General features: G+C 40.3%; 1 protein-coding gene across 1 annotated transcript; it reads right to left on the bottom strand.

Annotated features, from left to right (window-relative positions):
- Positions 1-7,234: 7,234 nt before the first annotated feature.
- Positions 7,235-13,295, bottom strand: ap5s1 (adaptor related protein complex 5 subunit sigma 1). Its single transcript, XM_034126146.1, is given in 4 exon segments — positions 7,235-7,812; positions 8,805-8,935; positions 8,938-9,095; positions 13,027-13,295. Coding segments are annotated over 4 exon segments (600 nt in total). The 5' UTR covers positions 13,209-13,295; the 3' UTR covers positions 7,235-7,683.
- Between the last annotated feature and the right edge of the window lie 1,648 nt (positions 13,296-14,943).

Here is a 14,943-nt window from a genome sequence, read left to right as displayed (position 1 = left end):
TCCTACACAGGCAGGGAGGACATGTATAAAATCTCCTGATCACGTTGATCTGTTTTGACACCTGATATGACGACGTTTAGCTGCTATCGCTGATCATTCCTCCTCCTCCACTCCTTCTGAAACTCCACTTAGCTCTCGCCGGTGAGAGGAACATTTGAAATTCTAGCTATGTACGCATGAAAGGAAATAGAATTGATGCCTAATGTATATGAATGGGAGCCGTGACGTTCAGGTATTTCACGCCGCATGCCCTGACAGTGGCTAAAGTGAATAAGTCGTCAACTCGTATTGAAATTCATATTGTATCGCTGGCTGGAGCTGAGCCCATTTTCTCCACAGTGCTCTCGCCATGAGCCATACAATAGTCAGGGAGACATCTAATGAGGCAGGAGAGAAAATATTAAAAGGAAAATCTTTAAACTCTAGCAGTTGGCGTATTCAATGGCCAGTCGCTAAATTCAATGAGGAATCTTTTGTTGGAGCTCCAGGCCCGAAGAAAAGATGGAGAGAGTGACTGAGACAGGCTGTGACAATGTCAACCAGCACAGAGGATGGAGAATGTAAAGGGGGGGGGGGGGGGGGGGGGGGGAGAGTTTGGGGCCCTGAAGGTTGCAGGTTGATGTGGAATAAAACCTGTGCTGGACAATGCCTCCACGTTGGTGTTCGGATCAGGGGGTCACAGGTTCAAAATCCACTGCAGTCAGCATGTCGTTGTGTCCCTCAGACACTTCACCCCAAATTGCTCCTGTGGGGATTGCCCACAGTATCGAGTATGTAAGTTGCTTTGGATAAAAGCGTCTAACAAGTGACATGTAATGTAATGTAATGTATCAGGTGATGTGGGCTCAGACATGCAAAACACCCCTCTATCTCTCTTAGGACCAAGACATACGTTATATTTTTCAGTTGTTTGTCTCATTTTATATCCCTTTGTAGTTAATTAGCAATCATTTTGGTTCTTTTGGAGTTCCTTGTGTCTTTGTAGGCATAGTAGTAGTTTTTTTTTTGCTTCTCTTTATGGTTGTTTTGTGGTAATTTAGTGTCTATTTCTGGTTGTTTTATGTGTCTTTGTGGACATGGTGTGTGCCTTATAGGTATTTTGAGAATTGTTGTAGTTGTTTTTGGACTATTTGTGGCTAATTTCAGTCTTTTTGTAGCTGTTTTGTGTGTCTTTGTAGGTATTTTGTGCCTTTATGTTGTCATTTTCCTTTACTTGGCGGTAGTTTTATGACACGTAATAGTCAATAGTTTAATGCTTTTTTTGTCCTTTTGTCTTTGTGGCTGTTCCTTTTCACAGTCTTCGAGCATCTGTTTTTGTCTCTTCATCTCTTTTGTTTTAAGTTTCTTTTCTGTAACTCTGCATCACCTTATGGTCTAAATGTGTCACTACGAGTAACATATTGTAGGTGTGGGGGAAACTTCTGAAGCAATTGGAGTCAGGACTCAAAGAGAGACATGAGGAGAGCTGGAGCTTTGATGTCAAACACTGACGGTTTATTTGGAGCTTCGGCCGGAGAATTCACAAGACATGTCACGGGGCATCTCATCCGTGAGGTCTGACCACACGGATGAGATGCCACAATCAATTCTGAAGAACCCTCCTGTAGCTCGAGGTTTTAACTAGTTCAGAGTGTAATAATCAACATTCTTCAATAGATAGACTAAACAGCTGAGGGACACTGAATCACATTTGTTGTCGCTTATGGCTCGGGGTCATCTACACCCCGAGAAGGATGTGTTCCAGGTGTCCCACAACAATAACTATCTCTGAAAGAGAGTTGCCCAGTCATAAACTGGTAACAACAACAACTTGCTAGGGCAGCCCCTCCTTAAGGGAGATAGCGGCTGCTCAAGGTTGGAGCATCTGTGTCAGAGCGTGAAAGAGGACACTAGGGCAAATTATTCCCATAGGTTCAGCGGGGCCCCTGACACTTTGGCCCCTGAGCCTTTGCCTCACAGACACACTCAGAAAGCCATCCCTGACTCTAGCTCATGTAGAAAGCAGCTAGCAGGACTTTGATCCAGTGTTACCGCTGCCTCGTGCAGTTTGACCCTCATCCCCTGGAGAAACAGCTTGTTTTTTTCAACATTTGGCTGCTAAAAACCACTCTGCCAAGATGTTACTTCTATGGGAATTGTATGTACTTCAGGTAATGGCGTCCAATTGATTCCCTCTGTGAGTGCTATTGACGGCCAAGAGTGTTCAGGTTTTTATTCTGAACCACACGTTAGAACAGCTGATGAGCTGATCGTGCTGATCAGACAGCCGTCTCCTGCCGTGTTGGACAGGAAATAAATAATACAAGTTTCTTTAACTTTATTAGCACTCACTCTAAATAATTATTAAACGGTGCAATACTCATACCACTTAGCATAATTACTGCATTGTGCATTTCAAGCAACAATCTAGTTTTCACCCTTTAATATTATTATATTATTATTGTGTTATTGTATATATTTTAAAAGACACATTTTTACATATTTATTGTTATTTACTTGAATATTTATATTATGTTTTATTTCTTTTTTTCTTAAGTTGTATTATTTATTCCATTTAAAACAAATGCTTTTTTTTTGCTCCTAATAAATAAAATATCATTATATTATGAATGTGTTACTGTATATATTTTTTTAAAACACATATTTGCATATTTATTGCTGTTATTTACTTTTAATATTTGTATTATTTTTCTTTCGTTTTATTTTATTGTTTATTTCATTATATTATTATCTTCAAAATCTATTCTATATTATTCCTTTTTTTCTAAAAATGTTGCAACTTTTAAGAAATCCAATTCTTTCCCAGGATAAATGAAATATGTTTGATTAATAAATGTGATGTTTTGAATTTAACCTCAGTGCTAAATATGCTCTTTTTGAAGCATCCTTGCATTTTCCATTGAGTTCTTTGAAAGATTAAACTGATATTTATTACATATTTCATTTATCCTTATTGATAATCCTGCCCACAAACCATGCTTGATTATGGATCGACCTCACAACCAAAGGGGATGAAAGCAAAACGTACTCACTCACATCTACAGCAGATAAACTCCACTTAACATTAACTCGTGCATTTGATCAAACAGCTGTTGGAAGGCAAAGATCAACTTCCTGTGCATTGCTAATCATTGTAATTATGAAGACACATGGAAACAATCTCAGCGCCGTCGTTTGATGTCTGGCCCAAAGAAGCAGCAGAATTCAGGGTGTTGTTGCCTTGTGGATTTGTTGGTGTCACTATTTGTCTTCTATTATCTCCCTGCAGCTGAACACTGCCCCCTAGTGGAGAAGGACAAGTCAAATATAATATACATTAAAGGTCCCATGTCGTGCTTTTCCGGTTATTACCCGTCCCCTTGTGTGTTATGAAGGTTTTTCTGCATGTAAACGGTCTGCAGAGTCCCAAACCCTTAAAGTACACCCTGTAGGGAGTAAAACTAACACAGAAAAGACCTGTCTATGCTGCCCCAGAACGCCTCGTTGGAGATTTCTCATTTTCCATTGTGTTCTTCACAATGGTGGTGACGTGCCCATACCCAAATGGACCCATTGGTCCAAATCAGGGGTCTCCAACCTTTCTTCATCTGAGAGCTACTTTGAAAAAATGAAAGTGGCCAAGAGCTACTTGCATCACATCGCTTACATTTATTCACATAGCCCTCATCAGTTGAATTAAGCTACTTTTGTACACGTGTGAAATTGCAATACCTAAAGCTTATAAAAAATCTTAACTTCACATCAAGGTCCAAGAAAACGAAGATTTCTCACATATTATTATGGCCCACATAATAAGTACATCACTTAACATTCACATAAGTGTCCTTAATCACCACCTTACAAGCATTTCACTCTTTTGTTAGTGAGATGAATGGCACTGGCAGTCCACCATACAGGAGTCTGCTGGAGTGTACCCACTTAGGTTCACTCTAATAGAGTAATTTAAATGTTCTTCAGTCAGTATTGTTCTGTATTTAGATTTCATTCAGAAAAAGCTGCTTCACAAAGGTATGTAGAACAGAACCAAATAAAGCAGACATTTTCAGTGCTGCTTGGTGAATGTTCTATAGTTTTCTGGGTCTACAAGGCTCCAGAAATGTTGTGAGTTTTGCTGAGACTTAAGCTGAACATGATTTTGGAGATCTCCACAGGATTGACACTGAACAGTTGTTCAGCCATCTTTTTCTTCTTCTTCTTCGTCTTGACATTAAATTATAAACCATAATAAATCAATTGTATAGGTCTAGCCTCCCTATATCTGTGTGTGAAAATGGTTCCATCCTCAAAAACTAAAACTTCTGCAGTCTAACTGCAGCTTCTAGCTACGGTCTTCTGTTAAAAAAAAGACACTGAATGTCCTGAATGTGGCATCACACACATGACTTGAGTCTGAACACAGCAGACAACAGGAGTATTTACAACAGCATTATAAAAACAAAAATAGTGCATGTGGGTGCACACTTGCATTCTCTGTCTTACTGTTACATAAATCCCATGAATGTATGAGATTAAGTTAGCTTCATCATATCTCAATCAGTGATTAAGTGAATAATAAAGTTTCTCTCGGGTCACTATCAGCCTGTCACTCATTATTTTCAGGGAGGGGGCGGGGTTTGGAGGAACGGAGAGGAGACGGTGATCGCGGAAGCTTTCCTCCTGCCTTCACAAACTTTACACAAGTATATATCAACTGAAAATAGCAAGAGGACATTCATACTCTGCAATCCAAGACTTGATTAAATCCACCAAAAACCTGACATGACGATAACGAGTGTTTTTCAAAAAACACAAATCCCTCCCTGTGTGTCTCTGAGCCGCAGCGACAGGGCCTGATTCAGAGCGGGTCATTCTGCTGTTAGTTCTGGACTGGTGCTGGTGGAGAAAGCAGACTGCTCCGTGTGTGTTGTCGCTGTGCTGCTGTCACGTCTGTTCCTAGATCTCTGCGTCACCGACCATTTGATATTCGTGTGACAGAAAACATTCTAAAATAAAAAAACGTTATTGTCCAGCCGCGGCCGAAAAATCAATAAGCAACCTTACTACGCTATAATCGATAATCGAGCGGCGAGCTACTGAAAAGCTGCCCGCGAGCTACCGGTAGCTCGCGATCGACGTGTTGGAGAGCCCTGGTCCAAATGGACCAATCCCACTCTCTCAGCGGCGAAACTGTGACGCGCTGGGGGGGGGGGTTGCGGGTGCTAGTGGAGCCTCGCAGATGGGGGTGTTGCCCCCCCCTTCCCGCGTCCATTCGTAGTGTCTCGCTGTCTTGCAGAGCCCACGCAGCAAGCAGGAAATGAACCCAGCTCACACTGTCCGCTCCTCGCAGCAGCGAGCCACGCAACGTCCCGTCAACACGGCACCCAGACCCCACGCAGCATTCTCATCTGTTTGTACTTACTGGTGTCATTTTCTGGTTGCTAACGCCATTGTAACACATAATCACTGATGTTCCGCTGTAACGGTGGTAGACTCATCAGAACAGAGTGGGCGAGCTGACCAATCAGAGCACAGTGGGCTCACAGAGAGGGGGGGGGGGGGGCAGGAGCTCCAACAAGCCGTTTAGGACAGAGTGAATACACATACTATACAGAGATGCTGTATGAGAAACCAATGTGAGTTTGGAAAATTGCACAATGTAAATCTATTCTAGTAGACCTCCACAATGGAATTATGATCAGTAGAAATGGCCATGACATGGGACCTTTAAGTGCATTAAAAATAGCAAAATAAGTAAGTAGTTCCTAAGTTGTTAATAAATGGGACAAAATAATACTCTAATGCTCTTGAACCACAAACAGGATATACCAGAGAAAAAAAGGAAAAACATAACGCCCCAGAATAAAAATGTAATACAAATAAAAGCCCCAAAAGCCAATATAAACAAAAATGTAAGACATTTTATTTTTGCAGCAGGGTGAATAATAATGCCAGGTTTTAGACTATTATTAAAAATAATTATATTAATAATATCTTTTATTTATCAAGCGCTTCTACAGGTGCTCAAAGACACTTTTTGCTTTACAAAGATTAAAATACATAATACAAATAATTATGATTTTATTTGTTGTTATTAGATTAGAATGTTGCATTGAAAGGCCCTTTTATATGTGTTTTTACTTAAAATAATAGTTAGTTTCCTACAAATGTCCTTCACTGCAGATTAAAACTCACAGGAACAACAGCGCCCTCTGCTGGTCGTTCAGTGAAACATCGTGTTTATTCAGTCTGCAGGTGTTTTTAATCAGCTGACGTTGAGTGTGTTTATTTATATTCCCCATGAGACGCACACAACCTCTAAATCCTCCTCTTGTGTGTGCCATCATCTTTAATGTGCGTTCCCCGGTGCCTCGTTTTTTTGGGAAACTCACCGTGTGTCCTTGATTGCCGAGTACACAACTATCAAAGAATGCGCCTTGGGTAATGCTTAAAATTAGTTTTATTTTTTAATTTGGGAAAAAAAATGAGAAGATCAAAGCAATTGATGCTGGCACCCAGACAGAGTCAGGGGGAGGGGGGGAGGAGGAGGAGGAGGAGGAGGAGGGGGAGTCTGGCTTCATGGGGGGGGGGGGGGGGGGGTAGTCGGAGGTACAACAGATGTTCAGGTACAGGAATTTATTTGTAATTGTTGTTTCTGGAAGTTTCCATTTTGTTTTTTATTCCCGTTTTGTTTTTGTCCTATTCTGCACGCTGGCATCTCTGCATATATTTAATTTAGTTTTTTTTAAACATTTGATGTTACTTCCTGCCTTCATATTGTCCTTAAAATGTCAATAATAATGACTTTTTTTTGGTTCAAAATGTTGTCATCTTTTGCTCCATTCCTGCCGTATGTTACTATGAGATGAATAACACTATGAAAGTCACCAAATACCTAGTTTCCTACTATTTTTCAAGAACAATAGGTGCTTATGTCTAAAAGATATTGTCTATTTTTGGGTCAAACGTGTTTTACTTTCTCCATTTCTGCTGTTTGTTGCTATGCAATGAATCATTATTTGTAATGCATAAATACTTCAAACCCTAACCCTCCCACTTTCCAGGAACAAAAGCTGTGTCGATGTCTCAATAATAAGGACGTTTTAAGTTCTAAATTATATTTATTTGCTCCATTTCTGCTGTGTGTTACTATATGAGATTCATCACATTATGTACGGCATACAACCATTTAGAAAAACAACATTCCTGCTGTTTGTTGCTATGAAATGAATCACACTATGCAGTGCATTCAAGCAGGTTGAATGTTTGATCCTACTTTTTGAAAAGGTGCAATAGAAACCACAGTGATGAAATAAAGCACTTAGAGAATCATTTAAACTCCCAGGATCCTTCAGTCAGCTCCTGAAGGTCACACAGAGTCGCTCGGAGCACGGAGAATCAGATAACAGCTGCTGTGATGTTGACGAGGACGTTTTAACCGGCCTCTTCAGCTGCACTCTTTAATCTGCCACATTTTCCTCTCCACTCTTCAATTTGACAAACAGGATTTGAACTGAAGCGTCCCACACAGTAAACAGTCAACACTGAGCTGCAAGTGGCTGAGGCAGATATTTACCTCGCTGTGTGTTCACCACCAATCAGCTGCCAGCAGTCCGCTCTTCTTCTACTGCCGCAGAGATGTCTCCAGTGGAGAACAACTGGCAGTAATGAGCTCAAACAGGAAGTCGTACAGCGGGTATTTTTGGGTCACTTTGTCATGTAAGCTGCCACTTCCTTCTCCAGGCTGTGGGCGAAGCGGTGGTTGAGGAAGAGGAGCTGGCCATGAGGAAGCAGGCGGCTGAGCAGAGCGTCGATGCGGTCGCTCCTCAGAAGGATCTGCAGGGGACAGGAGGAGTTTTTAAAGATGGCAGGTAGTTGTAGAAGCAAATAAAACCTGCACGACCGCCACCTTTTCTTCCTTCTTTATTCATATTAGATTGAAGGAATCATACAATGGGGAATGAGTCAATATTCCCCCTTCCATTTACCTTTTTCTAAACAAAGAGTGCAGTAGTTCCATCAAAGAAAAATAAGTAGAAGAGAGGGAAGGTCTTAAACATTAATTACATGAAGTCTTTGCCATCCTCTGTCTACCTCTACCTAAAAGAAAATGGTCTGTGTTTAATGCATAACTTTTTTTGTATTAACATTCTAAAGAGAATCAATTGATATAAAACATAATATTATAATAAACATAATGATGGTGGTATTATTAAAAGATAGGAAAAATGTATGATGATGATGATATAGAATATTAAATAAAGACATCAGCAATATGGATGATGGAGAAGATTGACAGTAAATATGATGCAATGTAAATCAATATACATGGTTTAATGCATAAAACCTTCTATTATATTGATAAGTGCATTTTGCTGCTCTAAGCGTTTTTGCGTCATTACTCTTGCCTGTTTGATAATGTACAACCAATCCTTCGTGGAAACACAGTCAAAGTTAAGGAACCTCTGTTCCATTTGTGATAACAGGAAAAAAGCAATTTCACAGCTTTTACTTCATTAAGAGCAATCGGGCAATTCTACATCAAAAACCAGTGCACTTTTTTACATATAGACAGAAAAAGGACAATTTAAATAATTTGTCTCCATCCAGATAATATCAAGTCTTGATCAAATCTAATCTGGGTTGATGTGGTCTGAGCATAGATCGAACTCCGCTTCAAAACATGATTTTTGGTCATTAAAAACTCTGCAGATATTTAACCTTCATGCAAATTGGAGCTGCTGTTTCCTTTACGATGACATAATGCTCTTTATCAGTTTGGTGCAGTGTCTCCTGAAGCTCTGGTTGGACATGAGGGCCTGTCTCACCTCGCTGCCGGGCCCCAGCAGGTGCAGGTGCTCCAGGCAGTGTCGGGTCAGGGTCCGCAGCGTCCCCTCGGCCAGCAGGAGGTTCTCGTGGGGCTCGCAGACCATCGTGAAGCCCAGGCTCTGGACCCCAGCCACAGAGCGCTCATCTCCTCGGGGAAGGGGTCTCCGGCCCTGAGACGCAGCACCCCGCTGTCGGCCTCCTGCAGCGCCAGCGCCTCCTCCCCGGGGAGCGCCTCCATCAGCAGGCGGCCCGCGGCCCCCCGGGAGAGAGAGGCCGCGCTGCGCACCTGCCTGACACACAGAGCAGGAACACACACACTGTTTATCTCTCATACACACTCTAAGTATTGTGCCTGAAAGTCAGCTGAATGCATCCTTTTGAATCTTTGTTTTTGCTTCTTTTAAAACTGTTTTCATTCTGTTTTTATCTTTAGAAACATTTTATACCATGTTTAAATTTAGATTTCCTTACATTTGTACTCTATTTTGTGTTGGTTTTGTTCACTGAGATTGAGGCAGGGCTGGCGGTTAAAGGAGCCCTTTTCTGCTCATTTTTAGGTTCATATTTAATTATGAATTATTATATTTATTTTGTGTCTCTACTGTGACGTGTCTCCATGCTTTAATGTTCAGAAAGCTCTTTATTCTTCTCATACTGCCTGTGCTGCAGCACCTCTTTTCACCCTCAGTCTGAAACCAGAGCCCAGTCTACTCTGATTGGTTAGCTGGCCGGCTCTGTTGTTATTGGTCAACCGCTTTTACTTGTAGTACTGATACCGTCCACTAGACTCCTAGTTACGTCGCGAGCTGCGTACATGATTTCGTTCGGCAGCCAAATACCGCAAAATAATGTGTGACGCGTTTGTGTTTATTGTGTTTGTTTCCCGGGGAAACACTCACAAGAAACACCGGCTGTTGTTATGCCTGCTGTGACGTTAAGTTGCCGCTTGTAATTATGCCTTTACAAGCTTAAAAGTTGCATTTATCATCTGAATTTGGTGAAACAAGTTTAATATTCTAAAAACCAAGACTTTGTTTATTTGAAATCAGATGAAAACAAACTGTCACGGACCCTGCCGTGTTATCTATGATTACTATACGCTTTACATTCAAAATGTCAGCGGGAGGGAGGGAGCGGCGCTGAGGAACAGCAGAGTGCGGGTTGACAGGTGTCTGTGTGGACATTCCCCTTACTGTGCGTCAGCAGAGACAGGCTGCAAGTGTCTTAGGTTCAAGTTAGACAACTAATGTCTGGGTTAGTGTTCATGACTTCATGTTTATGTCATCTTAATGGTTAATCTTAAATGCAAACACATTTTCCGTGCTTTCCAATAGTTTTATTCCACTGTTAAATAACCTGTTCAATACAAACATGCCACTTGTAAAAATTAAGAGTGTGTGTGTGTGTGTGTGTGTGTGTGTGTGTGTGTGTGTGTGTGTGTGTGTGTGTGTGTGTACATGTGTGTGTGTGTGTGTGTGTGTGTGTGTGTGTGTGTGTGTGTGAATCTGAGGCCCCCTGGTGCCCAGTACATAAATGATGTGGCCCCCACCACCATCCAAGTTGCCCATCCCTGGTTTAGAGATATCCCGCCCCTTAGCCTATCACGTACAATGTGTTTGAGTGCAAATATAAGCCGGATGTTACAGAGTGATGTCACTACGTTGTAGAAGTTAACAAAGGATTGCAATCGAGGTGCAGAAAAGCATATAAGGGCCGCTTTTAGAAAAAGAAAAGAAAGGGAGAATTGTTGTTGATGTATATTTCTTATTGTTGTTCCTACTGTTTATAATGTATATATAGAGAGAGGAAGAGAATTATAGGAACAGGTAACAAGACATTACCTCAACATTAAAGTCTATTTTCTGAATCATTAAGTTTATCTTAATTTAAATATGTAACTAACTAATGGTAATTTGTTGTAATATGTAATTTGTTGATCACATGAGTTAATATTAATATCTTAGTATAACTGAGGCCTTTCACAGAAGGTCTATGTTTCCTCCATGCTAGAAATGAATATTGTTAAATGGCATTGTTGTCATAGCTTGACATGCAGTAGTTGAACAGGATTGTCGTTTGCGGGCGTTTTATTCTGACAGGAATAATCACAGGTTGTCATGTAGGAGAAGAGAAAACTACACATGTGCTCTGTGAAATAAATCCTTATTTACTGAAAACAAAATGAGACGAATGACAGCCTCCAGCGGCCTCTGTGATGTGGCATCAGGAAATCAGCAGGAAGCAGAAAGAGGGACGGATGCAATGAAGTAGAAAACAGGAAGAGGGTGCTGTTACTCTTGGATAAACTAAGTCTAAATGTCTAGAAATGAGAGTGAGTGAAAGCTTTAGTATTATTATTAACCTGTTTCACATCATCCCCCCGGTACCGGGCGGATAAACGCGTCATTTGCAGGAAACAACGTCTAAGGAATCTTAATATTGAATAAAACTATGAATGTGTTATATCCATGTAACGGGAAGAAACTCAGCTAACTGATCTTTTTAATTTTTTTTTTCAAAAAAAACCCACAATGCTAGCACTCAGCCTCTGAATTAGCCTCGATCGAAAAAACGGAACCTACAAAGGCACTTAAACTCACTCATAACTCCCTTATTACTTATCCTAGATGCACAGCCAACCACTCGTTTTTGGTGTCCTGGAGACACTGAATCTGTGTAAAAAACCTCAACACTCAGTGATAAACATTCGCGACGCTATAAACGAAAGTGTACATCATCACATGTGGAGCTAAGTAGCTAACAAACGTAAATATGGCTTACCTTGGTCAAAAGTGGTCTTCAATGGCATTAAAACGATAAAAAAACGATGCTGCAGTTAATCCATAGGTTCATCCTATGTGTCTGTGCCTTCTTTGAAATTATTTCTGATAATCCATAAGCAATACAACTGCGTTTTAGTTTCCAAACTCCAGAAGGAGACATTCCTCCACTTTGGTTTCGTTTTCCACACGCGAAGCGCCCACATTTTTTCTTTACAACGTGTGTGAGTGGGCCTCCCCCTTCGATTCTATTGGCTCTAACGGTCACAAGGGTATGTCAACCAACCAAATCGACCAAGGGAAGCCAGAGATAGGTCAAATCCACCCAAATGACCCCAAAAGTGGGGGTTTTTGGCTAAATCTCTCTAAAAAGGTCAAATTTCACTTGTTTTGCATCAATCTTGATACAGGGTACTTATTATATGTTGTACTTTGGATTCCTAAAGCTTTTAGTCTACTAACCCATCATCCAAGGGTAGTTTTCACTATCTGTAAAAAATAATTTTTGGACGGACACTATAATTTACAGTTTTTTACTATGTAAAATCTGAATTTTCTTTAAAATAAAAAACATTTATATTGATTCTGACACTTCTACATCCAACTCACAGGTTTATCATTACTTTGAGAACAAAGATTATTAATTTAACCCTTTTAGAAGGGAAGATATGGTCATTTGTTCTGGGAATGTCATTTTCGAGCCTGAGACCTGAAAAACAGGCTCAGAGTGGAACAGGTTTAACACAGGTAGAAATTGTGGAAAGGGTATCCTCTTGACACACTGGGGTTCACAGGAATTTCATTATTTTAGAGAATGAAGACAATCATCAAGTTCAAAATGCTGAACCAAATAACAACACTTAGTACCTATTTAAATCAATAAGTCACATGGGATGGAAGCTATTGGAAATGTGGGGGCCGTTTCAATAAAAAACACGTTCAAGACAATATTCATAAAAAATGTAAAAACACTAATAACGCAATAAAAGGAGTTTTGTCCTATACTTGTACACCGATAGATTGATTAAGATTCGTAAAATCACATGATATTGAAGCTATTAAAACAAATACAAAAGTTTGAAAGGATAAAACTGCTGATTTGTATTTAAAATATTCATATAAAGTAAACAAACAAATTAAAATCCATTAAAGTAAAGAAGTCCAGTGTAGTTATATCATGCTGCATTGATTTGTTGTCACTGGGTCACATCACATGACATGGAAAATATTGAACACTGAATAATATGCCCAATTGTATTAATATTCATTTAAAATTAAAAATGTACTAAGAGGTGGCCTTAATCGTCCAGTGTATTAACAAACTGTTCATCCAGAGGAATTTCAACAACAAAAGTCTGGTAATGCTGCTAAATCGTCCTCACAGATGTATTTTCTTTTCACAGATTTCATTTAAACTGGATGTGTTTGCAGCCCGGCTCACCGTGCCACCACCGCGGTCTGCTCCCTCTGCAGAACCCGCCTCTCCTCCGGGCTGAACTCCCGCTCCTGGTCGGTGAAGAGGCTCTCATCTGGACCGAAGACCCGGCAGTAAAGCGCCCGACTCTCCCCGGCCCCGAGAGCACTGACCGGGCACACTGTGTGGATCAGGAAGCAGCGAACCATGCTGCAGAAAAACCAACTAAAATCTACTTATGTTTCAAAGCAGTGTTTACTGTGCACGGGTCATGTTGTTGCTGCTGATAGAGCACTTCCGCGTTAGTCAGGTGACCACTCTCAGCTGCCGTTGTTATGTGATGTTTAAACCACAAGATGGCGCTCAAAGTACGTCATATTACATCATGTCATATCACATTATCTAATATGTAACATTATGTCAGGGGTGTCCAAACTACAGCCCGGGGGTCAAATGCGGACCGCGGGCCATTGTTAATCGGCCCTCAGCAAATTCCAAAAGTATAATGAAATATGGCCCACAAATGAAACTTATGCTTGTCTTATATTGTACTTCTCAAATATATATGTAAACATATATTACACAGTAGTATTCATGTGTTAATAAGCCCAATGCTTCAAATAAATTCAGTCAATTAAAGTTGAAAACAATTTCTAACAAATCTAAGTTGATAAGAAAAAGCCCAATAACTTATTTGCATTTTCTTGAAATATACACTTCCTATTTCCTCTTATAAGCAATCGGAGGCTTCTGTTTTAAGGAATGAGCTGCTAACAAAATGAATGAAACCCTCTGGAGAGCTGTGATGTAGGCTGTTTGTTTTCTTAAAGCATATTCAAGTATCAAGCATCATTGACCTACATTGGATTGATTTTGCTAACTTATAACTGAACTTATGAGACAATAAACCTCTACTGAGTGGTCCAGCCCTTCGTATATTTGACTGTATGTGGCCCTCGGTGAAAAAAGTTTGGACACCCCTGCCTTATGTCTTATTATATCATATCATATCATATTATATTATATCATATTCAAATAGCATATTCTATATTACACCCAGAAACATAAAGATATTCCATTTATTATTATAGAATACCACAATATATATGCATTTGCATCAGAAACAGAGTCTGAATACGTTATTCCCAGGGGAAAGGGGGCTCCATTTTAGAATAAATAAATACAATAAAGAATGAAACAAATACAAATAAAACAACAATATTTATTGAAACAGGAGGAAGTTAAGGAATAAAAAATGTGCACATTGTACAATAATATATAACAACAATAAATATGTACCCTACAATATTAGTGAAACAATATATTTATGATATTAATTCTGAGAAGGTTTGCTGAAAAACACATTAAAACCATTACTTTATCAGATCAGATCACCCTCAACTGGATAAGAAAGGACCAAACTGAGTATGAAAACATGGCTGAGAGGCAGCTGCAGGGATGTTTGATCACAAAGTGTTTCAGCGTCTCAGCACACACACAACAGAGACAGCTGTTAATCCAGCAGCTGCTGCCGGTCACGCTTCTTTACTCTGCTGAGGCCCTGCTCAGAGTGTGTGTTTGAGTGTTTGAGTGTTTGAGTGTGTGTGTGTGTGTGTGTGTGTGTGTGTGTGTGTGTGTGTGTGTGTGTGTGTGTGTGTGTGTGTGTGTGTGTGTGTGTGTGTGTGTGTGTGTGTGTGTGTGTGTGTGTGTGTGTGTGAAGAAGTGACAGAGGGAAGAGAAAGAAAGAAAACCTTCACTCAGCTTTGTTAACATGGTCTCCGCCCTGTTAACCTCCTCGCCATCGCACAGACTCTGACACGCTGAAACAAGTCCTCCAGGTGATGGAGCGAGTTGTGTGAACGTTTTACTCTTTTTAGGTTCAATAAAACCTGGCATTCTGCTCTGCTGCTGTCATTTTTCTTGTCAACAACAGCAGCAACACTT

The sequence above is a fragment of the Trematomus bernacchii genome, unplaced genomic scaffold (genome assembly GCF_902827165.1).
Source record: "Trematomus bernacchii unplaced genomic scaffold, fTreBer1.1, whole genome shotgun sequence".
In the NCBI taxonomy this organism is placed as follows: domain Eukaryota; kingdom Metazoa; phylum Chordata; class Actinopteri; order Perciformes; family Nototheniidae; genus Trematomus; species Trematomus bernacchii.
The sequence above is the reverse complement of the archived record's forward strand: the minus strand, read 5'-3'. Positions and strand labels throughout refer to the sequence as shown.